Source organism: Anarrhichthys ocellatus, unplaced genomic scaffold (assembly GCF_004355925.1).
Source record: "Anarrhichthys ocellatus isolate YVR2014 unplaced genomic scaffold, GSC_Weel_1.0 scaffold2, whole genome shotgun sequence".
Classification (NCBI taxonomy): Eukaryota; Metazoa; Chordata; class Actinopteri; order Perciformes; family Anarhichadidae; genus Anarrhichthys; species Anarrhichthys ocellatus.
Window position 1 is genome coordinate 8,861,016 of NW_022280032.1, and position 27,698 is coordinate 8,888,713.

At 41.2% G+C, this 27,698-nt stretch overlaps 2 protein-coding genes across 6 annotated transcripts; one reads left to right on the forward strand and one right to left on the reverse strand.

Moving 5' to 3' along the window:
- Window positions 1-889: 889 nt before the first annotated feature.
- fads2 (fatty acid desaturase 2) lies at window positions 890-6,033 on the forward strand. Of its 2 annotated transcripts, none has more exons than XM_031859447.1 (13): window positions 890-1,130; window positions 1,758-1,997; window positions 2,281-2,391; window positions 2,756-2,953; window positions 3,041-3,142; window positions 3,214-3,339; window positions 3,427-3,487; window positions 3,569-3,645; window positions 3,788-3,885; window positions 4,086-4,182; window positions 4,272-4,351; window positions 4,913-5,038; window positions 5,273-6,033. In XM_031859447.1, the coding sequence occupies exons 2-13, from the start codon at window positions 1,788-1,790 to the stop codon at window positions 5,322-5,324; spliced, it is 1,338 nt and encodes a 445-aa protein (XP_031715307.1). In that variant the 5' UTR covers window positions 890-1,130; window positions 1,758-1,787; the 3' UTR covers window positions 5,325-6,033. The 2 variants fall into 2 exon arrangements, with proteins under 2 accessions (XP_031715307.1, XP_031715297.1); XM_031859437.1 differs by having other exon boundaries at window positions 891-1,130; window positions 1,726-1,997.
- eps8l2 (EPS8 signaling adaptor L2) lies at window positions 5,829-27,694 on the reverse strand. Of its 4 annotated transcripts, XM_031859414.1 has the most exons (21): window positions 27,479-27,694; window positions 24,192-24,242; window positions 23,670-23,716; window positions 18,517-18,581; window positions 16,936-17,097; window positions 16,028-16,177; window positions 14,964-15,043; window positions 14,666-14,775; window positions 14,483-14,553; window positions 14,247-14,373; window positions 12,940-13,028; window positions 12,772-12,846; window positions 11,678-11,826; window positions 11,281-11,449; window positions 11,153-11,187; window positions 10,951-11,056; window positions 10,546-10,665; window positions 8,720-8,795; window positions 8,443-8,614; window positions 7,527-7,659; window positions 5,829-6,765 (listed from the first exon to the last, which is right to left on the reverse strand). In XM_031859414.1, the coding sequence occupies exons 2-21, from the start codon at window positions 24,224-24,226 to the stop codon at window positions 6,688-6,690; spliced, it is 2,049 nt and encodes a 682-aa protein (XP_031715274.1). In that variant the 5' UTR covers window positions 24,227-24,242; window positions 27,479-27,694; the 3' UTR covers window positions 5,829-6,687. The 4 variants fall into 4 exon arrangements, with proteins under 4 accessions (XP_031715274.1, XP_031715266.1, XP_031715258.1 ...); XM_031859406.1 differs by lacking the exons at window positions 24,192-24,242; window positions 27,479-27,694 and having other exon boundaries at window positions 23,670-24,083; XM_031859398.1 differs by lacking the exons at window positions 23,670-23,716; window positions 24,192-24,242; window positions 27,479-27,694 and adding an exon at window positions 21,731-23,655.
- Between the last annotated feature and the right edge of the window lie 4 nt (window positions 27,695-27,698).

Consider the following 27,698-nt stretch of genomic DNA (forward strand, 5'->3'; position numbering starts at 1 on the left):
AAACCATTCAGTGCTTTATAAACCAGCAGCAGGATTTTAAAGTCAATTCTTTGTTTGACAGGAAGCCAGTGCAAAGACCTCAGAACTGGAGTGATGTGATCCACCCTCCTGGTCTTAGTGAGGACTCGAGCTGCAGCGTTCTGAATCAGCTGCAGCTTTCTGACAGACTTCTTACACAGACCTGTAAACACACCGTTACAGTAGTCCAGTCTGCTGAAGATAAATGCATGGACAAGTTTTTCCAAATCCTGTTGAGACATAAGTCCTCTAATCCTTGATATATTCTTCAGGTGATAGGAGGCTGATTTTGTAATTGTCTTGATATGGCTGTTCAGGTTGAGGTCTGAATCCATAACTACACCTAGATTTCTGGCCTATAGATAGCCTATTTTACATTGTTAATAATAAGATAATAACTCATCACAATAAACTAACCATGTTACTTTATTTCCAGTTGAAGAGTGTTTCAGATGTTAATTCCTTTAACACAAAAAGCATTTCATATTGTTATAAATATCTCTAAAGGTACAGTTGTCCAGCCATTTATTGTCTTACTACATTGACACAAAGATTGATTGATTTAGATCATTTTGTAGAGATCTGTTTTCACTTTGACAAAGGATCTCTTCATGCTGGTCAGTCTAAAATTAAATTAAATTAAAATAAGCTTCCACCTGAGATGAGATTAGGACACGGATAAACCGACAGACAGACAGACAGATAGATAGATTGATTATTGTACAATGATAATACCAAGTAACACTGTTCATTATCATATGAATATAATACATGTATGTAATGGAGGGTGCTCTAACGGCGACTCTTTCCGTGTGAGCGCACAGACGAGACCGTGTGACAGTCGGATGAGCTGCTTGTTGAGCCTATTGCACATCAGCCAGCGGTCCAGGGCATACTGTACGCCGATTGGCCCAGAAACCCTCGAATGATCGGCTCGGAATTTGTACTGTGAGTGGGTGAATGAGTCCATGAACATTTTTAGGCAAGACGAGAGGCTGAATTTTTGTGATGTTCACTATTTGAAATGAGTCTAAACGAAACGGGAGCAAATAAAGTGAACCAGTGTGTTGATGTGACTGAAACCCGGGGAGAGTAGCCACAATCTGGATACTGTAAGTGTGAAATATTTTCCATCTTCATGTAGCGGGCCTTTACAGCTTGCCGCTATCTGCGAGTATTGTTCAACTAATCAATACGCCGGCGATGAACGTTTATGGAGGAACTGTCTGTGGTTTGATGGTCTGTTTTGTGTCCTGTTTTTACACATTGACCGCTTATTATGACAAACTGCGGCTTTTGCTTACATGCGCTGCTGTAAAAAAAAAAAAAGAATAGTCGCACCTAAACGCGCTTACACGCTAAATATAGATTATTCTCGATATTTCATTATATGAGGATATGCATATATTTCATTATATGTATAAGCTATTGGAGGTTAATGTCGATACAGACAAATGATGCAAATGTGAAAATCCACCCTGCTTCCCCGACTGCCTCCTGGTTGTCGTATTTCGTCATCAATTATTAGTGAAGAGGCTGCTCTGCTCTTTGTCTGACTTCACTTGTGTCACAATCAGCTGGGTGGTCAAAGTAAACAGAGCAACAGGTTAAAACCCTCTTCCTGTCGATGCTGCTCCCTCTGCTCAATCAGTGACTGCACACTGTTAGAGGGGCGTTCAACACACCTCTTCTTCTTTTTACATCCAGGTGTCAAAGTTTGTGGCTGACTGGCCCTTTAGTGTGCAGGTGGACCAGAGACAGCAGTGAGGATGGGAGGCGGAGGCCAGCTGACGGGGCCAGGAGAGCAGGTCAGCGGGCGAGCTGGTGGCTTCTACACCTGGGAGGAGGTGCAGAGCCACTGCAACAGGAATGACCAGTGGCTGGTGATTGATCGAAAGGTTTACAACATTACTCAGTGGGCCAAAAGGCACCCAGGAGGGATCCGGGTCATCAGCCACTATGCTGGAGAGGATGCCACGGTAATATTTTATATTTCAACACGTTTCCTGAGAATACAAGAGGCTTTTTGCTGTTCTCCAACACTTTATTGAATATTAAACCAGTGGTTTCCAGCCTTTTTTGGCTTCTCAAATGATTTAATTTACAGGGTTTTTTTGTAATTGCCAAAACACAGATAACTGCTGTTTGTGGCACAACTATTGAAACCAGAATTGTCTACTTTATACACTAAGTTTGAAATTCCAAAACACATTTGCAAACGTTTTTTATTTACTGGGTTACTTTCTCATTTCTGTTTTCCAGGAGGCATTCACTGCTTTTCATCCCGATGTAAAGTTTGTGCGAAAGTTTCTGAAGCCCCTGCTGATTGGAGAGCTGGCAGCGACGGAGCCCAGCCAGGACCGAAACAAAAACGTGAGATCAGTCTCAGATTCTTCAAGTAAAAATAAACATCTCATTATTCATGGTGTCAGTGGGACAACACGGCTGGATTGATACCTCGTACAGAAACACCTGAGGAAAAGGAGTAGGTCAGACCATTCACACATCTGTTTTGTTATTCATGAGTCTTACAGTGTTCGGGAACATCTGAGATTCTGGACACTCATGTGTCTTTAGCTGTTAAATAACTCAAACTGCCTTAATGCCTTGTTTTTTTTCTTCTTTTTTGAATCTCTGTCCTAAAACTGTAAAGCTGCACACCCTTCAAATGTTGTGAGAACATCCCTTTTTTTTCTTGAACCCTCATTGACTGGTATTTCTTCGTCTCTGCTCTCAGGCGACAATCATACAGGATTTCCACACTTTACGTGCGAAGGTGGAGCGCGAGGGTCTGTTTCAAGCTCAGCCTTTGTTCTTCTGCCTCCACCTGGGTCACATCCTGCTGCTGGAGGCCCTCGCCTGGCTGATCGTCTGGGTCTGGGGAACTAGCTGGACACTGACCTTTCTGAGCGCCGTCATGCTGGCGACTGCGCAGGTGACTCGAACATCATTATCTCTTCGCTCGTGCCGTTATAGTTGACGAACTTTAAGTCAATGCTCGTTTACTCTTCCTCTTCTGTAGTTGCAGGCTGGATGGCTGCAGCACGACTTTGGCCACCTGTCTGTCTTCAAGAAGTCCAGCTGGAATCACGTGTTGCACAAGTTTGCCATCGGCCATTTGAAGGTAATTGGTATTCTCAATCGCTCATTTTGTTTTCTGAAGATTTTACAGATATTAAAGGATCGTTTTCTCAGGGAGCATCAGCCAACTGGTGGAATCACCGGCATTACCAGCATCACGCCAAACCCAACATCTTCAGTAAGGACCCTGATGTCAACATGTTGCACGTCTTCGTAGTTGGAGCAATTCAACCGGTTGAGGCAAGTAACTCATGTGGTTTTTTTTCTTAAACATGTGGTATTTAATCTTTCACCAGCTTCTCATCCTAACTTTCCTCTCTGTTGCAGTACGGCATAAAAAAGATCAAATATATGCCCTATCACCACCAACACCAGTACTTCTTTCTTGGTATGTTTCCTAAAGCCATTTAAAAAGAGGGAAACTATGAAAACTTCAGAGGAATAATAGTTCACTTTTTCTCTTTTTTAGTTGGACCGCCGCTTCTCATTCCAGTTTACTTCCACATTCAGATAATTCGCACCATGATTTCCCGCCACGACTGGGTGGTAAGATGCTGTCTTCTGTGTGGTACAGTGCAGATTATATGAGCATTTTATCTAGGTTATGTCAGGATACATGTTAGCTAGGTGAAGATAAGAGTTGAGTCTTGATAACGAAGATCGTATTAACCCTCTTGTCTCCATGAAGGATCTGGCTTGGTCTCTGTCTTACTACCTGCGCTACCTTTGCTGTTCTGTACCCATGTATGGCCTGTTTGGCTCAATGGTGCTCATCAGCTTCGTCAGGTAAACACCACCGTCCAAACATACACTTGCATTACCATAATGATATATTTAATAAATTACTTAATTTAAATCAACCCATTAGTTTCAGCATATGAACCCTTTATAAAGAATTATGAAGTGACGCCTCGTTTTTCTACAACACCTCGATCATATGGTGTGACACATTATTCAGTCACTTGTCTTGTGTTGCCTTATATTAGGTTTTTGGAGAGCAACTGGTTTGTGTGGGTGACTCAAATGAATCATCTGCCGATGAACATCGACCACGAGAAGCACCAGGACTGGCTGTCCATGCAGGTATCTGGTTTATTGTCAAACAGTCCACACAGTCAGCTGTACGTGCTGCTGATGTATTAACACGTCTTTTGTGTCATCCTCTACTTTAGTTGCACGCCACCTGTAATATCGAGCAGTCCCCCTTCAACGACTGGTTCAGCGGACACCTCAACTTTCAAATCGAACACCAGTAAGTCAGTGATTGAGTCTAAAGAGAACATGTGTTCATCGGTTCAAAGTTTGTAGGAAAAACAGACAAAAGGTCCTGAAATTAAAAGAGAAAGAATCATTCTATATACTGTACAACATAAACATCATACTGTATGAGAGCTTGAATAAGCTGATGATGTTTTGGAGGTATTGACTGTAGAGATGTCTGTCTTCTCTCCAATATATACTGTATATAATGAGACTATATGGCAGTCGGCTTGTGGTGCTCAAAGCGTCAAAAATGCATATGAAAAACTCAACAGCAGAGATCCTGAGCCAGTTACTCTCGATAATCCACAAACCTTGTTTTGAACAGTTTCATGCAGGAACTGTGGTTGAAAGAAAATAGGTTTTCAGAGACTGGAGGGAAAACTGTATTTCAAAGAGTTACATTTCTGGACCTCCAGTGCATTTAATAACTACAAAACACAACATGATCTTTTTCAGGAAATGAACAGAGAAAAGATGAAACTATTCTGTAGTTTGTAAAAATATAAACATTAGGACTGCAGTGACCTTCTGTTCCCTTTTGTCTCTGAAGTTTGTTTCCCACGATGCCACGCCACAACTACCACCTGGTGGCCCCGCAGGTCCGCGCACTGTGTGAGAAACATGGCGTTCCTTACCAGGTGAAAACAATGTGGCAAGGCCTCGCTGATGTTTTCAGGTAAGTCCAATGATAGTAGTTCATCGTCTACTGCCGGGATGAGACACGTTGAGGTTGTCTAAAAACTCCAACAGTTTTCATCTGACTAAACAAAGGCATGAACTCAAAAGTGCAACTGGCAGAATAACCAAGATAGAATGAGATTGTATTGTAATGAACAAATCTTAATTGTCGAGTGATGAATTGCTTGCCTGAAGAGTATCGTTTGTATTTTTGTTCTCATTATTCTTTCAGATCACTGAAAAACTCAGGCGACCTCTGGCTTGACGCATATCTCCATAAATGACAACTTTAATTCTCTGCACTGTACCTACAGGGAGTGACATTTTCCTCCTCTTCTGCATCATACATTGATTGTATCTGTTTGGTTTTATAATCCAGTTGATAGTGTGGGAATGATCTTTTTTAGTGTTGGTGTTACAGTTCAATTTTTTAGATTCTGTGCCGGGTCTTTAGTGCTCACAGGATTTCTCTGAATTGCCTTACAGTGTCTTGAACAACAGTAGTATGGTGTTATAGATACAATTGTGAAAACTGATTGTGAGGTATTTAATTTTCATTATCTATCATGTGAAGCAGAGCAATAAAATGAGACAATTACACGGACAAATTACAACTCCCGTGTAATTGAGGATTAATTAGTTACTGCACTTAATTTTAACTTACTTCTTTACTTGCAACTCTTGTTCTTATCTTCCAGTATAAAATAAAGGAAATGTATTGACTGTTTATCCACCTCTGCTATTATTAATCCAATGACAAACACAAGAATTCTGAACAAAAGAGATGTGATATCAAATATTTTCCAAGTTTATTTTCTTTTAAATATTCTTTTTAAACAATTTTGTCCCATAATATTTACAACCGTCTTTGAATGTTTTACCTAAATCTTCATTTAATTATTTTATATCAGATAATCTCATATATTCATCATTCCTGTGTCTGTACAGTTTACACTGCAACATATCATGCTGCATAAAAACACATTCATCACAGCGTCTCACTGTCATTGACTAATTAATAACTTCATGCAAGATTATTGACAGTTTCTCGCTGTCTGAATTCTGATTATAATCAGCAACATTAATCATGTTAATACCTACTGCTGCTCTACAGTTACCAACAGGATGAGACTATACTTCTGACATACATAGAGTGTGTTTTACTATTTATTGTACCTGTAAAACAGTAATATGAAAATAATTGGCTATATATCAGAAATTGTGTCAAACATTCTGGCACAGATTTAGATATGCGATAGCTAAGATCTAGTCATTCAGTAAATAGCTGGAATAACACCAATGCGCACAAACATTAACACTGCTCATACAAATATATACATTACATGCATGTTGTGCTTACACATGCTCCCACACACACACTCGCACACAAAACTGCATCGATTCATATGTTCCTCTGTTCATACGACAACAACATTTAATGAGACAATGAAAACCAAAGCAACATAATTAGATAAGAAAACACTGGAATACATACACGTTGGGTGATACAAAATAAATATACAATTAAAAATGTATACAGCATCTCAGTATGTTCTACTGTGGGTCATAATTAGCAGAAGATTGATTACAGAAGCTGCTGCTGTGAGAGCGTGAAAGCATCTGGATGGGTCGTCCTGCTCAGCAGGTTCAGTCTATGTTGCCAGAGTCGATCCTCTCCTGCCGCCGCTTCATGATCTCCTGCAGTTCTGAGGCCCCGCTGGTCTTCTGTAAAAGTAACACATTTCATTTTTTTTCTCTTGAAACTACTGTTCATCATTTACTAATTTTTGTGCACACATTTTATAAAAAGTACATTTTACATTGAATGAATAATATCACAGGTAATTCATTTTTTTTTTACAGTTTAAAATAATAGATCTAAGATCTTAGATCGAAGCTTTAGATCTCACCCATTGGTATGTCGCAAAGTTTTTATTTACAATACTTATGGTGTAAAGAGATTCATCTACTGTTTATTGTAATTTGGTAATTTGTATTTATTTATTCTACATAACTGTTATTATGTTATTGTCCTTGTGGGGAATTATGTAATAATCCTGCCTCGCTAAAGTTCAAGTTTATCGTCATATACTTTATAAAGTACAGACATTCTACAAAATGTCACTGAGTTATTTAAAGTGCTTGCTGTTCAGCAGTCTGGCTGCCTGGGGGTTAGTTCTGACCGCTCTGTGGACTTCACCTGTATGTACTTAATGAGTGTGACTGTAATACTCTGCTGACATCAGCTTTTGGAAGAGTGTATGGACTTGTTGTAACATGCCCAGATAAAGACTGAAAGCTGAGAACGGTGAGTATTATCCAAATCTATTTAAGACGATTTACATTTTTTGCAAACATGTTGAAACGGTGTTCATTTGTCGATTTAAAAATAAATTGTTGTGGTCTAACTGTGAACGGAACAGCTTTGTTGTAACAGATGTTTGCTACTACAGTTTGCGTGCTACTTGAACAAGTGTATGACCGACCTCCAGCTGTGCTTTCTGCACGGTGACCTGACAATAGACACGTCCACCTTCTTCTTCGCACACCGCCTTCAGTTCTTCTTTGTTGAGGGAAAAGAGTTGAGCTCCAGTCAGGATCCCCAAACATTCAACAGTCCTGCAAACAGTCAATTACTTTACTCATTATAAAATATAAATGCATTTCTTAAATCCATTGGTAAGTACACTGATGTTGCTAAAACACTGTAGATCCAAAGAGAAAGTCTTGGTTGCATTTTAACATATACAGTAACTGCAGGAAAAGCATAGATGTAATCAATAACATTAATAAAGACCAGATTCATCAGGGTTGAGTCTGTTCCAGCGTCCTGGTACTGTGCATGCATGGCTCGCTGGGATGGCTTACTGGGACATTTAATGGAACTGAGCCATCATCAATGTTATTAATGACACCTGTGCTTCCCATGTCATCCTGCAGGGAGCATGAATGTCAAATTTCATGGCAATCCATTTAATATTTGTGGAGGTAGGATTCATCTTAAAGAAACCTTGAATGTAAAGAAATGCTCAGTTGTATGCATAGACAGTGTCCGGCTGTTGGTTTGGACAGAAAGGGTCTTGTTGCTGATGTTGTTGACCTTGTGTGTACGTTCTTTCAATGTAATCTAATTTGTAGCCTGAAGATGTCCTTCAATTTAACAGTAACAAATACTCAGAGTATATTGTAACTGACCTACTTTTTTACTTTTACTTAAGTATATTTTCACAGAAGTACTTTTAATGGAGTACAATATTCTAGCAGGCTACTCTTTCCACCTCTGGCTATTGGAGTTGTAATACGATGCAGCTTTTAATTGGCCTACATTTGTCATTTTAGTGAGAACTTCTGGTGTGGGAAGTATTTGTTTTGCTGCATTGATGAGCGTCGTGGGTGACTTACGCTTTAGAGAAACCTTTTGCGCTGAGCCATTCTGTCACCTGCTCCGGGTTTGAGTCAAACGTGAGCGGTACTTGGCTGCCAGACGATCGCTCCACACGGAACTTCCTGGCGGCCGGCTGGCTTTTGTTAGCAGTGATCATCATCAATAACTCATTGTTGACTTCATCCATCACTGCAGCACAGAAACAAGGCATCAGCAGACATGAGAATAGAGCAATTATGACACATCTGTAATTCCCAGATCTTGCTTTGTGTTACTTTGTTTGTGTTTACTCACTTTTGTCTTTGGGTCTACCCTTGTTGAAGCTGTCTCCATGGCTCAGAGAAACGGGAGGTGACGTACTGTAGCCTGGCTGCACACACACACAGAAACAAACACAGTTCATGAGAAACCAGCTATTATTCCACAAACAGGTTTGTCTTTCATCTCACTGGTGGTTGATACATTTTTGCCCCGGAGCCAAAAGAGAAAATATGTGTGTGAAAGAATTTGACACCAGGAAGAGTAGCTGCATGCAGCATCTGCTGCAGGGCGTTGGTGAACCTGCATGCAGCGTGCATGTGTGCAGTGCGTGTCTATAGGAATGTAGGCTTTTGTTGAGGGTGGGAACGCATTGCTGCACAATGAGTAGGATCACAACAAGTGCAGAGAGTTTGTACACAAAGCTGCACTGATCTAGGAGCAGCGTTCAGGTGATATGACTGCAAACGTTCCTTTTAAATTGTTATTTTGCTTTGTTTTAAAGAAAGTTATTAAAACTGATTTTTACATGCTATACTTTGTTTTTATACATCTAGGTTTTTTATTCAACTGATTACTTATTTATCACTGTAAAATATCTTTATCAGGACTCCTTCATGTGTATTAATCATCTTGCACTTTAAACCCGGGTGCAACAATTTTCCAGAAAGCAGTGATAAAGAAACCTTGACCCGTCTCATTACAACGTGATTACATTTCCCAGAATTCATTGTGGCACCTCTTGATAAGACACCTGAGGTTGTGCAGCTGAGATAAGGATGATGACTCTAAGTAAGTGAGAGTGAACTGACATATATAAAAATTCAAAAAGCTGGAAAAAGTCTATTCAAAACAGCATTTCCTGTGGCTGCATTGCATTCTGGTCTACTAAAGCAGACAAAATAGTATCTTGAAATGTTTTTTGTGTAGCTGCTGGAAACATTGCCTGTGGGAATGCTAGAATTACATCACACAGCTACAACAGGCTTAGAAATAACACAAGTTTTTAACAATGCTATCAGAAAAAGGGGCTAAATTCCTTAATGAGAACTGAAGGATTGCCTCCCCACAGCTCTCAACATGGCAACGACTGGGCCGGCGGCTCATAGCGAACAACGTTAACAGCGCAAACAGTGCAAACATTGAGATCGGTGTTAACTGGAGGGGGAACCGGAGGGTGGGCGATAAGCTTCCGAGACGCAGTGCAGTGAGCGCAGTGCAGAGCGGCAGCCATTAGCTAGCCAGTGAGGCACGCTCACGTTCACTAATATACGGCAGGTACGGCCGGCCCGGCCATGTAAACACAGGAAGGAGAAGCTCAGATAAAAACACAAAGATCGGATCGCAACTTTATTTTCAGCTCAGGTAGACATAGACTTGGTAAATGCTAAATGGACTTGGACTTGTAAAGCTGTTTTCTAGTTTTCCAACCACTCAAAGCGCTTTAACACTAAATGTCATCATTCACCCATTCACACCCCTTCATACACTGATGGCAGGGGCCACCTGCCCATCAGGACTATCTAACATTCATCCAGTACCACAGGCACAGCCTACGGGAGCAATTTGGGATTAAATGTCCTGCCAAAGGACACATTGACATGGACTAGGGGAGCCGGGGATCAATGCAGCCACAGGACATGTTGTGCCGATCCTCTGATTGCAGGACGAGCCGCTTTACCACTGAGCCACACTCAACATTACTCCATTATATCTAGATGCTAGTTGTGTGCTGCTGTGTTATAAATGGAGAACCTTTTAAGTGAATCATTTCCTGAGCTCACACATACACAGCCAAAGATTTATCGTGTTCATCAGAGAATGTAATGTTAATGCTCTGCATGTATAGAACAACAGGCCACCTGGTTGTAGACGGCTTCCGGCTCCTCGATCTTCACCACGTCCAGGATGTTAAACGGGACGTAGCCGGCCTGACCACTGCGATTCCGTAGTTTCCACCACTGTTTGTTATCCTCTATCACCTGCGAGACAATTTTCACATCTCAATCCGAAATTGCTTCAGTGGTGGAAGTGCTTTTATGGTTTAGCACTGGACATTCGCTCATTTATACAATTTGTTCAGACAAATCAGACAAATCAGATTAGCTGCATTTTTAACTGTTTACCTTTACAGAAGGTCAATTTATGTTTTTGCTCAAGAAGGCTGGGGAGGGGTTTGCATCACCACTGCCAGATGCTACAATCTACATCTGCATTTGTTGTAGATTAAAAACGATGTGTCAATGTTCTGTGAATTAGTTTTTTACCTCGAGGATTTCATCCTGCAGCACTGACAACTCGTTGGCATTCCGTGCTACGAAGTGGTAGCGAATTTTGGCATATTTGCGAGTGGGGGGCATCCCATTGTGAGACCTGTTAAGACACATGGTATCCGCTCAGCACACTGTGACATGTTTTTTGACATGTGTGAAAGAGGCAGCGACGTTTGTGAAGGACTTCATTACTTACCCATTTGATGAGTTTGAGGCATGTGTTCCATAATACTAAAAAAGCAGACAGATTGTTACATGTTCAGGTGTTGGGACCTGTAATGGTCGGTACATTCACAGACAGTAGCTAACAAACAAGTCCCTTACGTCTTCAGCTGAATGTCTTCTGTAATCGGGGCTGGTGAGAGACCCCGTTGGCCCCGTGGGTCCCTCTGTTTCCCATGGGGCCGCCCTGAGGAGCTCCAGCGGCGGCTCCCAGCCATTACGAAACTTAGGGTGATAAGGAGGCGCACACTGATCCCTGGGCCACTCCGCTCTGCCACAGGAGGGACAGGATGGTCAAAAATGTGACCTTTTAAACTACACATCTGTTCAGACAGAGCCAGGCAAAATAATGCACTGAACTCTCGATCGCTCCCAATGGTCAGGCCAGCATTTTGCATGGTAGCTCACTGTCGTCAGTGTGTGACTCGGTGTGTGAATGAGAGGCAAATTGTGACGAGCTTTGGATAAACGTGCACTTGAAATGCAGCCATTTATGTACCTGGGTTTGGTCCATCCATCCCCCAGCAGCTCAAAGATGGTCATCTCTTTGGGGGAGAGGTGTCCCCGCAGGAAGTCGACAGTGTTTTTGGAGAGGTGAGGGGAGATTACTGAACGCACAAGGTCAGGACTCCCACAGCTCTGCAGCACCTGTGGACACATTCAGGAGTTTACTTTTTAGCAATGTGCTAAGACAGATATATATATATATACTGTATATATAAATATACATATTTTATGTTTTTAATTTGTATCAGAAAATGATTGATGAAGTAATTACAGAATAATTAAACCAGACTGAAGCTCTAGCCAAACATTCTGTGCCATTTTCGAAACTAGAAAGTCTTCACTACTCAATGCTCCACACATTTTGGCCAATCTTCAAAAAATGTTGAGGTTTGATATCCAGCCATAGTGTTCACCAAAGAAATTAAACTAAACTAAATAGTTCTGCTCTTTAATCTGAAGATCCTTTATTGTTTTCAGAAGGCATGAAAGTAATAATTAAAAAGCAATTAACAGCATCCTGGATAAAATATTGATTAACTGCATCAGAAATCTCGGTTAGATGTACAGCTAGAGAACAGCTAGAGGCCGTGGGGCCACACTTTGAATATTACTGCTCTGCCTTTGTCTCGACAAGCAAATTAAACATGTCCAGAGGTTACTGCACATTGTCAACTGGCAGAGCCTAATCACAGCTATGCGTTTCTTTACCAGCAGTATCGAAGGTGTGACCGAAAACTGCAGGGTCGGAAACCTGCATTATGCAAATATGGCTGCACCTAAGTCAGAGCTGATAGCCACGTAGCTCCAGTCTGGTGAGAGTTTATTAGAGCAGCAAGGGGTGTGGTGGCAGAAAAGATAACAGCAATAAGAGGAATGTCTGATGGCAACAATGCAAACGCTTAACTGCTTTAATTCTGTGCGTTATTGTTACGGCTCAGTCAACATTGAGAGAATGAAATGACATGGAGTACTCATTTAGAGTGGATTAATATCGTTGGCATTCACTCAAAGGATGATAGCATCACCTATAATAGCCTTTATTCATATCTGTATCAGACACACTTTGTACAGATTTATAGCTCTTACCAGCTCCAGGGGGCCGAAGAGGAAATGAACCAGCTCAGACGCACTTGGATTCTGTATGTGTTTCTTCAGTTTGGCCTGCAGGGGGCGCCATGACAGACACACAGTGAGATGGTGATGCAGAGAGGACTAGTGATGACTGAGGAGAGGTTAGGAGCTGTGATATCTCACCAAGAGGTTGAGGGCCAGCTTCAGTTTCTGCAGGCTATCAATGAACTCTGCTTCAGTGGGGGGCTTGGCTCGCAGGGTCAGCATGCCATCTATAAACAACCAGAGCAACAATGACCACACACAGACTCCAGAGTTACCAGCCCTCCATTCAGACATATCACAGACAGAACACAGGATTCACTTTCTGGCCACAGTTCAAAGAAATGGTATTTTTGTCAGTGAAATAAAGGCAAGCAGTAAAATGATGGTTAGTTAATAAACAGCTCTGCATTTTAAAAAAAATCACCTTGACCAGAGAGTAAAGCTTAAGAAAGAATGTGCTACATCAGTGTTTCTCAACCTGAGACCCAGAAGGTCCCAACATTCTCACAACCCCAGAAGCCAGAGTCATGAAATGGGAATTAGTATTCCTTTAAATTGTATTTTCAGGGGTATGGAGGTTCCAAATTAAATAATGGTTATGAGATAAATCAGACGTACTGATTTAACTATACATAATTATATTTATATAATATATATTTGAAATGTTTTGATCATGTATCTGGGATTCTGACCCCAAAGTTGAGAAACTGATTCTCTAGAAAGAGAATACATCATTTTCAGCTCATCTGTCAGAGTCAGGAACAACCAAAAGATGTGTGTATAAGTAACACATACTGTGTGTGTTTGCACCTAACCAGTCACATGGAAAACAACACATCGCATGTATGTAAAGAATGTCTTGCTGCGAAGGAAACAAGGTGTGTTGAAATAGAAACACAGCATCACACCACTGCCAGTGTTGGGTGGTAAAACATTACTTAGCTACATGTTACAGTAATATTATTACTTTTCACGGTTAGCTGCTATTACACTTTCAGTCCATAGATGAACAAACATTTGGTTTCAATTAAAATAGTTTTGGCTCATCTAATCTGCATCTCAAGGTAGCCTCCATGCATAGTTTAACTGAGTTAAATCGAAATTAAATCTTCCTTCTGGTATGCCAATATTTTTTTAAACATAATACCAGATAGACCGACGCACACTGATAATAATAATTTAAACATTTTAACATGACAGAGATACCTCAGTTCAGCTTTCCCAGGGAGTGGATAAGAAGTAATAGTATGACCTCAGTTATGACAGTTGAGTAATGAGTATTGTGTTACTTAACAGAAAGCCAAACTGGCCACTGCTACCACACATGCATCACTGGATGACAGTCCCGGGCCACAGGACACAAACAGAAAAACATGACAATGTGAGCAATATGAGCATATTGTCACTGCATTCGTGCCACCACAACAGAAGAAAGGGAGACAGACCTGCTGGTCCTTTCTTCTTATTCTTCTTACTCTTGTTGCGCTGGTTGAGCTGAGAAAAGGCCTCCGTTGCCTTTTGCAGCCGCGCCACAAAGATCTCAATGTCATCCAGGGAACAGTTGAGGATTTGCTGAGGGAGACAAACCCTTGGGTTTAGCTTGAAGAATATAGCGCCACGAGCCGGTGAAAGGAGCTGTGTAATGTAATGACAGGCGTCGGTGTGGATAACAAACACTCACCACATCCTTCTCAATGCGCTGGGCCAGCTTTTCATGTGACTCTGTGTCATTTTGTCTGGAGGCTCGTCGATCTACATGCAAACATAAAAAAAGCTCTTGTGAATGCAACTATTGCGTCAAACCGGAGCTGTGCATGTGAAAAGGGCTTTCTTTTGAGTGCATGTGCAGTATGTGTATTCTCACCCTGTGTGTTCATGGCTGCCGCGCGTCCTTTCGCAGCAGGTGAGGGGCCCTTAGGGGCCGAGGTGGGAAGGATAGTTTCTCTGTGGCGCTTCATTTTCTCCTGATTCACCCTGGAGAGAGAGGAGGAGGCATTGAGACCTTCAGAAATCTAACATCAAGTTAGCTAACTACTAATTAGAAGTCTGTGTCGCCTCCTTCGATGTGTATTTGACTGCAAGAAGGTGTGTGTGTGTGTGTGTGTGTGTGTGTGTGTGTGTGTGTGTGTGTGTGTGTGTTTCTGCTGCAGCACTGTTCTCACTTCAGAGTCTGAAGCCTCATTTTCTTTCCATGCTTGTTGTCTCCAATGGCACTGTCTATATCTGCATGGACCATCTCAGCCTGAGGAAAGTGAGGAGAGACACACAGAGTCAAACTTCACATACTGTATGGTGGTAGAGCTTCACTGGCAGCCAGAGTTACCGATCTAGGGTCTAGATCAAATTGCAATATTGCCAAATTGAATTGTGAAAGTTTGCAGTTTAATATCCTATTGCAAACTGACATTAATATCTACCACATGATGGATTTGACATATTCTATACAGTAAAAGAAAAAGTGATACATTTTATACTATCTTCAGGAAAGCTATGCATCCATGGTGATAATTGTTTTCTGATATTCTGTCATTCGGATTATTGGTCTAGAACTAAATGTTTTGGAGTAACATATAATCCATTCATATATTTAAAAAGTTTTATCGACGATCATCTATGCAAAGCTTTGGCTTCTGGAGAACTGTAGCTTTTGTTGTTGTGATGCCCTTCAGACCTTTGAGAGTGCAGCAGAGTGAACTTTTGAAGTCCAAAAACCTACAAACATTTTTCAGATTTTGAAAAGCTGTCCTATTCTTTCTCCTCATTGAATAACAGAATCGTCAGAGTTTCGATAGCTAAGAAAATCCTCGTTCACTTATATCCTTTCAATGAATACAAAGGTAAGCAATATGTGATAGTCCAAAGGTCATGTTATTCAGATCCTCCAACCCTGCTCAGCGTTTATGAGCCAACATTTCTCTTAAACTATTTCTTTGGACTTACTAGTAGCCTTGTGATTCTGAACTATTGAAAGGTATTGTCTTTACAAGAAGTTATTGTATTATATCCTTTCAGGGATTGATCTTCCCCGGAGAAGGCTGCAAGGCTGCAAACAATGTAAAAGGATACACACAAGCACACTGCCTCCAACAGCACTGAAATCTGACCTGGCGCTCCAACAACAGCAGCTTGGATTTACAAATGACATAAAACACAAAGCCAGCCAATTCACGCACGGACAATAACGGATGCAAACTGAGCCAAGCCTGCATCATTTAAACAGACTCACCTCCACCTCGTCACAGTGGAAGAAGTGGACGTCGGGTTTGTGCTGCTCCTTGTCCTGACACACCAGCAGGAGGACAGAGGGGTAACGTGTCTGATTCAGGACCGTCTGACTCATGTGGATTGTGGCGAGAGGGAAGTTCTCCAACTCTTCCTGCAGGAGCACAACAGAGGAATAGTTAGAGGGGAGGAGGTGGAGGAAGAGAAAGAGCAAGACACTATCTGAGTGGGCCTGAGTAAGATAGAACAATACTACAAATAGTCTTTAAAACATGATGACACTCTCATATTTGCACTCTACATGGAGTGTTGTGTGATTTTTTTTATCTTTGGACAAAGCCAGGCTAGCTGTCTCTGCCTGCTTCTAGTCTTTATGCTAAGCTAAGCTAACCGTCTGCTGGCTGTAGCTTATTGAACAGACAGAGTGATATCAATCTTCTCATGTAACTTTTGGCAAATAAGCAAATTCCACAAAATGTCTAACTATTCCTTTAAAGGTTGTTCAATGTGTGAATTGACAGAATTATAATCACGTTGGACATTATGACGTATGTAAAAAAAAAAATTACTATTTTACTGAACTGTACCACATTTAATTAAAACTTAAAGAGGCACCTGAGCGTGTTTGTATTGCATTAAGTTGGGACACTTGTGAGAGACAGATTAAAATAATATCGATGCACAGAAGGCCAATATATTCTTACTTTTAACAACGTCCATCATGCACCTTCATACTCAAACTCCCTGCCTGGTTAAATTCTCACATCTTTCAAACTCCAACCTCCCACTCTCTAGTGCAGGTTTTCTGCATGTGCTTTACAGTTTGTGATGCTGTAGATCCCAAACACAAATCAGTGCCTTTTAAATGTGAAGTTTATTGGATGCTAACATAATCTGATGATGAAGCCGTACCTGTGTGTCACAGTCCAGCAGCCTGACCGCTTTGTCGGTGACCTGCAGGAGCATCTCCTGGGTCCAGATTTTGTCTTTTGTGTCAAGAAGGACCAGTTTCTTGATAGCATCGTCCACTGTAGTAATGGACTCCGTCTTGTCCATTATGAACGTGGAGAGATGCTGAGTAGAAAACAGTGAGTGGGTAAATGAAGGATAAGATTTATGGTTGTAAGGGGACTTTAACATGGTGTGACGTAAAAACAACGACTGTATGGAAAGTAGGAAAGGTATGTCGGTGGCCTAATCTGAAATACAGACTATTTTTAGTTAACTGGCTGTGTTAAGGTAATAGTTTGACAATTTGGAAAATTGGTATTAATCTTCTAATTAACTCTCAGCAAGAAAGCAAAAAAGGATATTTCCCATTCCAAAACTGTTTCTAACACTGTAACTGTGCTGTACTGTATAGTTAGGCCTGTTTTCTTACAGCTATTACCTGAAAGAAAACTAAAGTACTTAACTTGAAAATTCCTCACGATGCCTTCAGCTCACAGCATTACTTAGCCGTGTGAATTACTTGTTTTATCTGACATCGAAGCTGCAATATCACCACTTCCATGGCTCTCTGCATGCAGCTGTTGCCAGCGGGGCTCTTATCTGAGACCACCTGCCCATGTGTGATAACAGGGAGGCATTTAGAGAAATCCTACCCACAGGGACACAGGCCATAGTTCAACACCATCCCTGACCTAAATAATGTGTCAGGCTTAGACTTCCCATCATCAGTTCCCCACTGCTGAAGCCTGATTGTTTTATTATATATGAATGGACTCTTGAAAGACTGCTCAAGAGGTTAAGAGTTTATCTCTGGCCAAAAGAACAATATACAACATTTAGAGTAAGTGTGTTTCTTTCATCTTGTTTTTCCCATGAGGTTCATTGACCTTTTTAAAAAAATATTATCTTCTATCTTTCCTTTTTTTAAGCCTGGTTTAGATTTTGTATATGTGTGACAGGAAAAATTGAGAAAAAGAGAGAGTTAGAACATAGTTCCTCAGCTGGATTCCATCTGGAGACATAATGCTTATGGGGTTTACAACTACTGGAATAGCAGAACAAGATTTTCTCTCTTAGTTGCTCATTTTTATACATAGTTCAAAATTTGCTATCTATTTTATTTTTATTGAGTTCATTTTATGTTATCTCAAAAGGCCTTTATTTATCTCCCCAGTCACAAGGCAGGTGAACAGGTACCACATGCATAAGTATATAAAAGTATATAAAAACATAAATCAAACATTTAAATACAGAATGATGATTCAGAGAGCAATGTCCAGGAAACTATTAAACAGTAACTTTTGATTTCACTTTAATGAGTACAAAAATGATTTTAACCTTAATAATAACAATAATAATAATAAGGTAAAGTGTGTTAAAGTGCCTCTCACACTGATCGGTTTACCTCACAGCCTCTGTAATACTATTAAATAAATATGCAGTCTTTCTACTTAAACATGTATTTTCCTTTTTTTCTAAAAACTTTTAAAAATACAAGAACAGTCAAAATTATAACACAGATAAACACAAATGGAGTCTTACCTCAACATGATACTGCGACGTCTCATGCATGATATAATTGGAGTTGGAGTATTTTTTCCTCTGTTCTGTTGATAAGAAAACAAAAACACCAAAAGTGAAAAACTGTGAATCAAGTCCTGCCTGTGATCTTACAGTTAATCTTTTATAAACAACCAGCAGTGACACTGACCTAAACTCCACATGTTGCCCGTTGCAGTAGAAAGAACAGATGACACAAAACACTCGTATGCAAGCTGAAAAGACCAGCACAGCAATAAGGAAGTGACATGAATACGTGTGTGGGGCGTTTCTTTTCATGCTCTATCTGTAGACTTCACAGTCAACTATACTGTTCAATATTCACATCAATTTTGTATGAATAGTGAATGGTGTTTTACAGTATATTTAACAATAGTGCCTTTCTCTGCAAGAAGTGCAATAGTGGTCAAACGTTACTTGTGAAATTACATTTTGTGTCCAAAAGTGTCCTGCAATAAGGCAAATAAAATGAAAACACCTATCTGAGAAGTTAATTATTAAATCTCATATCAAAGAGTCTGCGTGACTTGATTTACCCCCTAACATTACAGCTTGTTGACCAGACTGGCATTAACTACACCCACCAATTACAGGCGCTGATTTACTGCAGGGTCAAAGATCAGTAATGCTATTCTCGACAGCACCATGCTAAGAGTTGGTCAACATGCTGTGAATTTAGCCTGGAATGTTTTAGAACAAACCTGTTAAGTAGTAACAGAGGTGAGAGTACCCTAAATAGGGGCATGCAAATAGTTTTTTGTCAGTGCTACCAGTGATTTAGATTAAACCAATGTCACCACACAAATCTACACAATAAAGATTCACTCTAGACATATTGTAAGACAGGCAATACTCTGCTCTGAATAATAACTTGTGTCTGGTCACAAACAAAACAATTCTAAACTACTTGTACACTCTAAAAAGCCTGTTTACTAGAAATCCAGAATCTACACAACATTGATATATCATCACCTATTAAGTTCAAATGGGGAACCTGTTAGCAAACAGTTGCTTATTTACACATCTGGCAGTTACAGAGCAACATTATCATTCATTTGGAGTTTTGTTTCTGGCCACCTGGTGAATGTAAGTCCAGTATTTACTCTCTTTGGGCTCTGATTTTGGTCTCTACAAAACCCGCGATGGCAGTCTTGTAAGGATGTCCTAAACCAAGACTAAGTCATGACCAAGACCAGAGTACATCAAGACCGAGAGACCAAGACTTTGAGGGGTTGAGACCAAGTCAAGACCAAGACAAAGGCAAGCCAAGACCTAGTTAAGAACCAGATCAGCGAGAGTCCCAGTGCTGCTGTGTGCTTCTAGGTATCCAAATTTGTTTTTGCCAAAGATTTAGCTCAAATCTCTTCCAAGACAGCCAGAGCTTTCTCCTGTCTACCGCGTGTGAAGAGGGGCGGGGATGTGTGACAGCCGTTAACGGTTACAAAAAAAATAGAAATAGAAATAAGTCACGTTATTGGTTGCATTGCAAGCAGGAAGTGTTGCATCTTCTCACAGTAATGATATCAACAAATAAATCAAACAATGCACACGCAATTTAGTGATATACCGGCAGCTGTGGTCTTGGAAAAAATCAGCAGTAAGCCTTAATATAATTTAAACGGCTGAGTTATATAACAATTCACACCCGTACAGTTGTCATGGACGGGGAAATTACATAGAGACCAAAACATTTGTTTATACTAGACTGTAAACATATTTACATCTGCTGTAAAGTTCAGCATTTTAACATGGGGTCTATGGAGATTGACTTGCTTTTGATGTCAGCCTTAAGTGGCCATTTGAGGAACTGCAAGTTTTGGCACTTCATTTCTCAGCACCGGAGGTTGCCGCTTGCAAAAAAAATGTTATTTAATTACAATACATTTTAAATGGTGACCTGTTAAAAGTTTGAATGTCATTTAAACACTTGAGCTAACTCCATTTTGAAGAAGGAATTGTAGACAGCACTGTGTGTACTGTTGGCTGGGACCAGTGTCTTCAAACAGGCCGAAGGTAAATGAGTATGCCAGTGTGCTCATTGACCTATTTACCAGCTGAATAGTCTGCAGGTTACAATTACGGTTAAATGAGAGTATGTTCTTGTCAACACTGGCAGATTCATATCAGGTCTCTTTATGTCCCCCACCCAATAGAGTCAACATTTTGATGCTGCACAGGTTTATTCTCCATACAGACGTTCAGCCATATTTCACTTCATGTCCTTTTTGTTGACTGTGGCACAAAAGCTCTGCTGTTTGTATAACCCTTAATGAATGTGTGTCAAGCCTCTAAATGTCATAATATCTGTTTATTGATGATTAAGTGTAATCATTCTTCATAGTGCTCGGCCTTTTCCATGTTCCTAGCAGCTTTTTTGTATGCTGCCGCTGCCCAAATGACGCAAGCATGTTCCGGCTATTTCCTCTCTGCTGATTCCTTCCTGCTTGGCTCCCCACAGGTGAAACACAAGCGTCAAGTGTCGTACTGAAAGTCGAGCTCGCCCCATGTCTTATTAATGGACTGACATTTACGCCAATCAATTCACAGCGCTGCAACAGCTTGCAATAAGAGCCACTTAGCAGGCAGATGGGCAGATCCTCAGGGCTCTCCAGAGTCACTGACCAGTGATAAACATAGCTGCTTGGCAGATTATCAAACCAATACATGGCCCAGATCAATCGGACAATCTGACCTCCTAATAAATGCCCTTTAAACAAACTGAGACCTGATATTTAACGGGACTCAACACAAATAAAAAGTAGTAAAAATGTTTGATACAATGCCATGAAACTGAAACGTTTTGCAAATCTAATTTGATTAACAAAAACAACAAAAATCCTGCATTGCCCAAAAAGGCAGAATGAGCCACAATACACGTTGTGGAAGAGTGCTGCTGTGTCCACAAAGATTATGTCACCAAAATATCATATTAACAAACCTCACAGTCTAATTCACCAAAGAGTTGCTCTCTCAAACTACGTAAAACAAATGAATACAAGTTTACATCATGCATTTGTCTATCAGGCACAGTAAGAGGCCAAACACGTACAATACAGCCACTGATAACTGGAACTATTGGATCTTATTGGACATTCAGCTGAATTCCATACATACACAGACTTTAAAGAAAAACAGCAGAGCAGGACGAGAGAATTAACACGTGTTTAGTCAGTCTCACCGCCCAAACGCATTTTACCTGACAAAAACGTGCTCCTCAACCTCAAACCAAGAAACTCAAGAAAACTGCCGGATGGTCTGAAGTCCAGAGGTGATGAATCTGATGTGGCACGTCTCTGCTCTAACACCAAAGCTGCTGATAACAGATCAGGGTGGAGGACCTGTGCATTATTTGCATCTGCTATGTGCTGCCCTGCACTGTGTATGGGGGAGTTTTGCATACGGGACATTGAGCTGGGACTTTTGCTGTTGTTCCTCTACATGTTTACTCAGCAGCAGACCTTTATCTATCCAAATATCTCCCACTGTTATGGATGGTGCACAACATTGTGCAGTCTCCTGCCTCTGTGGTTCGGGAGGACAGGCATGCTGCTGTCATCCTGCAATGAGAAGGTAGCGTGACCATCTGCCACACAAGATGAGACGAAAAACAATGAAAAACAGCACAGCCTCGTCACGCATACAGCGGGATATTTCACAGGGATCCCAGGAGTGGGTGGGTCCTGTGGACTTGCAGCATAAAAATAAATCACAGACAACGAGGTGCACAGTCAGATGCTTTGGGAACATCTTGCATCCCTACAATACACCATCTGTCATTTGAGGCCATTCTTTATTTGGAACAGTGCAGCCATGCACGAGAGCAGGTTGTCCGGGCCTACCTCAGTGTAGGTTTCTATCTATCTGCTATACAATGTTCCTCTATGTTGGCAGTGTGTGGAGGGAGGTGCTGGCAGGAGCCAGTGAGCTAATGTCTGAGGCACCGCGGAGAGGACCAGAGGTGAGGCCGCCTCTTCCTTTCCACTTTTCAATGCATCTTTTATTCACCTGCAAAACATGGGCATCCGCACCCTGTTCCAACCACACTTTAAAAACAGGCACACCCTGCACTCCCTCAGCACATTTCAGTCTCTCACACACACACACACACACACATACACACACCCTAGCACAAGTATGCAACAGCTAGTGTCATACCATAACTATATTTTTTTTTTTCACCAGAGACATGACAGATCAGAGCCTGACAATTCAGAATTCAGAGTATACATGAAAGACTAAAAAGCTATATAAATATACATCTGCACATCTGCACAAAACGTGACTATAAAGTGCAGACAAACAACCAAAAGACTGATGCATCTGACAACAAATCCCAGCATGCTGTGCAGGTCTGGCACAGAGCTGGAAACTCAAATTCCCTTCAGGAGACCTGCCTCCCTCCCATGTCCCTCAGCATCTGACAGAGGTGTCAGCAGCCTGCGCACGACGGGGCCCCTCAGCAGGACCTTGGCCCCCTCTTATCACTGTGTGTGTGTATGTTCTGGGGAGAGGACTGTGATAGTCAAGCAAGGCCGTGGGGCTGCAGAGTGAGGGTGCTGGATTTCCTTATGAAGTCATTTGCATAGCAAATTGAATATTGTTGTGATTTGAGTCAGTTACAGTGCTGATCTACACAGCTTCACTATGACAGTTTGAAAAGGTGTCAAAAGAAAAGGCTGACTTTATATCTAACGCAGATGCAAGATCTAAAAAACTTGCAGGTTCATTGTTCATCTCACAGCAACAGAGTGGTTAATTTATGGATGACAGTGAAGGTCAACAATCAGGCTTTGACTACAGAGGCAATATGTATTAGTAGAATAAATCAAGTTTGTTTTCCTAGGATTTTTGAAAACTATAGAATATTGTCTGCCTTTAAGAATAGAAATAATAATGGGTGTTGAAGAACATACTTAATAAACAATGTGCAAACTATTCCTTAATAATTAAGAGTGTAAAATCTCCTAATTGACAGAATAAGCTATATACTGTAAATCGTCATGCCACAGAAATAAGGGCAGGAGTAATTACAGGTGACGGGCATGTAAAGGCAAAGTCTTGAAAACAGGCCAACAATGAAATAATCCGTCTAACAAGGCAGCAACTTCCCGTCACACTTCCATGCAGTCACTTACCGTAGAGGGCCTTGGCGCTGATCTTGCTGTCTGATCTGGCCACTCCACTGCAATGACAAGAAGAGGAGACGGGGTTACGCTGCATGTTCTTCATCCTCACCCCTGCACCTCTGGACGTCGGTGTCACAAACGCTCTGAATCACCCACACTGTCACTTCCCATAAACGCAAGTACCACAAAATAGGAGTGATATATACGGAGAGAAGACTGGCCAGCACTGGATGAGATTAGCCTGAGATTCTGAGCATATGGATCAGCCAGGGAGAGAGAGGGAGAGTGGAAAAGGGAGAGAGGGGGAGGGTAAGAGGAGGTGTGTGGGGCACGGAGGGAGGCTAGAGCCAGGAAAACCCAGGCAAAGGCAAACAATTCTCAACAAGAGCCGCTCTGTGCCCGAGGTCCCTGACCCACACCACCTTCTACATACTGGGTTAGTGATTCTCTCGCGCCTGTGTGACAGTAACTCCGCGTAACACACTGAAAGGTAAATATGTGGGGGGGAGCAGGAATGTGTGCGACACTCACTTGGCTTTCCTTGACGGAGGTTCCTGAACACTCATGGTTTAAGGCATCCACCTGGAGAATAAAACAGAGAGGATGATAATCAGAGAAAGAAACAGGGCGGGTGTTGAGGGAGGGAGGTGGCTGAGGGTGGAGTGCAAACATTTTCCACCAAAACAAACATGCATTATTTATTCCTTTTAAAGGCCCTCTAAATGCCTATTGCATCATTTTTGGTGAGCTCTCATGTACAGTCCATGGTGTTAAAGCTTATAGAGCTATTGGTAATACCTCATTAAGGTTGTAGATATGACGTGCAAAGTTCAGCCTGTTCTTCCACTGTGTAGAGCCAGGTGTTGGGCCTGTACTGCTGGTAGTCGGGGGACTGATCTGGGACAATGGCAGACAGCAGGCTGATATGCACTGTGTAATTAGATCCACTCTGTTGACGACTATGTCTGTATAGCTGCAATTCATTAATTGGTTATAGCTATTTGATAATTAGCATGGTGTGCTACATCTAAATCTGGTCAACGAGAGCAGGAAATGAGAGAAGGACACGCCCCCCAAACCTTTCCCTCTGGGTGTGGAGACTCTTTTCTGTCAAGGCATGTACTGATGAGGTTATGTAATAAATCTATCAGGTCTACAGTGCACACTATGGCTAAACACACACTGTAGCTAGACTAACTGTGGACCCTAACGAGCTGTTACACAAAAGGGTGGGCTCCTCTCGGCTTCCTTTACAATACTTTACACTGCAAAGCCACTGATAAGTGCTCCTACGTTATTGGCTGAAGTGAATTGTATTTAACACTGGAGAGAATAATCACCTTTTACCGTATGTGACTTTTAGACTCCAAGGAGCCATGTATCGCTTTGGCCAATGCGTTCAGTTTGTATTATTAATTGGTGGGCGAGAGGTTTGGGTTTTGTTTCACAAGCAAGCATTTTAAGTGCTCTGCAAGAACAATCCAACCTGTAAGATAACAACCTTGTGTAAGGCGTGGGTCCCAGAATAGCTCTGAATATTTCAGTATAATTTTCTAACCAGACTGTTACCACTTGTACTCGGCAGCGTTATGAGACAGACATTTCCTTGTGACACGCCTCCTCTCTGACGTGTTGAACTATTTTTGCATAATGAGGAGCAGTAAACTACATGAGGTAAACACTGTGTATGACAGTTTACAGGTTACAGGCGCGGCCACTCAAGCTTATCGTGCCGCAGATCATTAACTTAATCGGCCTCAACAGATAATCCGCTCATATCTGCTGAAACATAGTGAGGCCAAATCACAGCAACAGCTTTCACAGATATCAACCAAAGTTACTGTGTTCCTGCAGACATGACTTTGTTCAGATGCACACATGTATCTCTCCATGTGACCGGCTTAAAGGATCATCTACAACAAAATCGAACGGAGAAATGCAAATGAGCAAATAAAACGAATCCGATTAACTTTCGTTAGCCTGCACAAAAGGTAGACTTCCTTTTTCTGTCCTTATCTCTCTGGTCGTCATCCCTCCGCGCTATTGTTCGCAGCTCTGGCCCACCGCCAGGTTTCAGGAGGGAGGTGAAGCCGGAGCTGGACAGCTGTCATGTGTTGTCAACCTCATGGCAAGAGGCCCTCCGCACACCTCTCGTCCACTCAGCCTCAGGTGCTTGTTGTTCAATACTGACAACCTCTTATCCAGAGGTAATTACACGGTTTTAGAACAATAATTACGCAAAATAGAGGCTGAGTGTGCAGGATGCTTATCTTGCTCATAAAGGCAGCTATGTCTCATATTTAATTCTACCTTTTCTCAAATTAGCTGGTGATATATTTAGATCTTTCATTTTTAATTGAAATTAGGTGTTGTCATATTCATGCTGCTTTCTGTGACAACAAATCAGAGCGATGAGAGTAACAATGAAAGTCAACCAAATAATCTGTGTTGTTTCTTTTTTTCACATGTTAAATCTAATTTTGTTTTTAAACTCGTATAATTGTATTATCTAATATTTGAACAGTTAATAAATCAATAACTACACATGAGATTCTGCGATCAGTTTACGCACAGAGGATGTCATGAGCTGTTTTGCATGACAACAACCTGACTTTATGTACCAAGTGTAAAACTAAAACAAAACAACTGATTTTTAGCAGCTTGAGTCTGAAACACATTTAATGCCACAACATGATAACTTCATGATATCATATGATAAGTTCATATAAAGCAGCACAATCACACTCCCAAACAACAACTGCTCGAACACAATAAGTATCTATCGTAACACACCTGGAGCTTAATCAGAGGATTTCAGAAAGCCTGACAACAAGAATCACAACTGACGTGCACATTATTGGTGAAATAAACCCAGTGTTGACAGTATCATACCACGGTTTTCTTTTAGCATTATAACCAAAGTGTGCTGAGATCTCAGCAAGTAAATGTTAACCAAACTCGTACTTCAATATCAATATCAACACCTTTTGACATTGTCATAATACAAAACTAGAAAATATTGACAGCGATAGTTTATGTGCTGTGTCTGAAAAAATATGAGCAGGACTTTGCTCCACGCTCTTGAGCATTTTGTAAAACAATTGTCTGATTTATGCATTTCAAGCATTGCATCTGGGTGAATCATAGCACGCTGTTATGACATCTGGTGACGATGTTCCAGGTTTATTCTGGCTATACAGGTCTCTGAATCAGGACACAGAGCACCCGGCACAAGTTGACAAGTTGTCAGATTTCACAGACATGATCCTTTTTTGATCACATTCATATAATATAATGTGAAAATCAAAAATCACCTACCAGGACAATGAAATACTAAAAATAGTGTTTCTTATTTGGTTGTTAATGTGTAGCAGGCATGGGGTTATTCCTAAACTTGTTGAACCCAAATTAAAGCACATTCCTCTGTCATGCTGTCATTGAGCCTGAGGGTGAATGTATGATAGCAACATATAGCAGAAACAACACCAAATGTTGCAGTATGTGAATTACTCCAATACTGAATCACTGTACAAGTTTTCAGACCTGCAGTCTTGGTCACAGATCATGAATGATGTGCTGACAATTATTCGGAGGTATTTCATAATAACATAATGTATTTTTAAAAATAAATCATCTCCATAAACAAAATAAGTGCAACCAATCTCTACTTTAAACCAACATTAGGCCATGACAGTGCATATGATATAATATGATATGATACAGCTGGGAAGAAAGGAAAGAAAGAAAGTAAGAATGAAAGAAATACAGAAAGAAAGAAAAGGACTAGTCTATCCTTCACCCCCCTCATCGGAACTCACAGTGGTGTTTTCCTGACGGGATGCTGAAGGTGACAAACGTGGGCGAGAGGCGCCTGAAGCATCAGCCTGCCATGACAGCCCGATCAGGAACCCAGCGGGAAATTGTCGATACCACCCGCTTGTTTTCCAGTAGAACCGTTGAAATCCCAGACTGTAAAATACACAGTTGTCATCCAACAGAGCGCAGACGTTTGTTGCCGCTTGCCAGTAGGTAGGTGAC

Coding starts and splice junctions, on each gene's coding strand:
- fads2 (XM_031859447.1), top strand. CDS start 1,788: ATGGGAGGCGGAGGCCAGCTGACGGGGCCAGGAGAGCAGGTCAGCGGG. Junction 3,488..3,568: donor ACACCAGTACTTCTTTCTTG/GTATGTTTCCTA, acceptor TCTCTTTTTTAG/TTGGACCGCCGCTTCTCATT. Junction 3,886..4,085: donor GTGCTCATCAGCTTCGTCAG/GTAAACACCACC, acceptor GCCTTATATTAG/GTTTTTGGAGAGCAACTGGT.
- eps8l2 (XM_031859398.1), bottom strand. CDS start 21,941: ATGTCCCGTATGCAAAACTCCCCCATACACAGTGCAGGGCAGCACATA. Junction 17,098..18,516: donor CGTCGCAGTATCATGTTGAG/GTAAGACTCCAT, acceptor TTTTCTACTCAG/CATCTCTCCACGTTCATAAT. Junction 15,044..16,027: donor TCCACTGTGACGAGGTGGAG/GTGAGTCTGTTT, acceptor CACTTTCCTCAG/GCTGAGATGGTCCATGCAGA.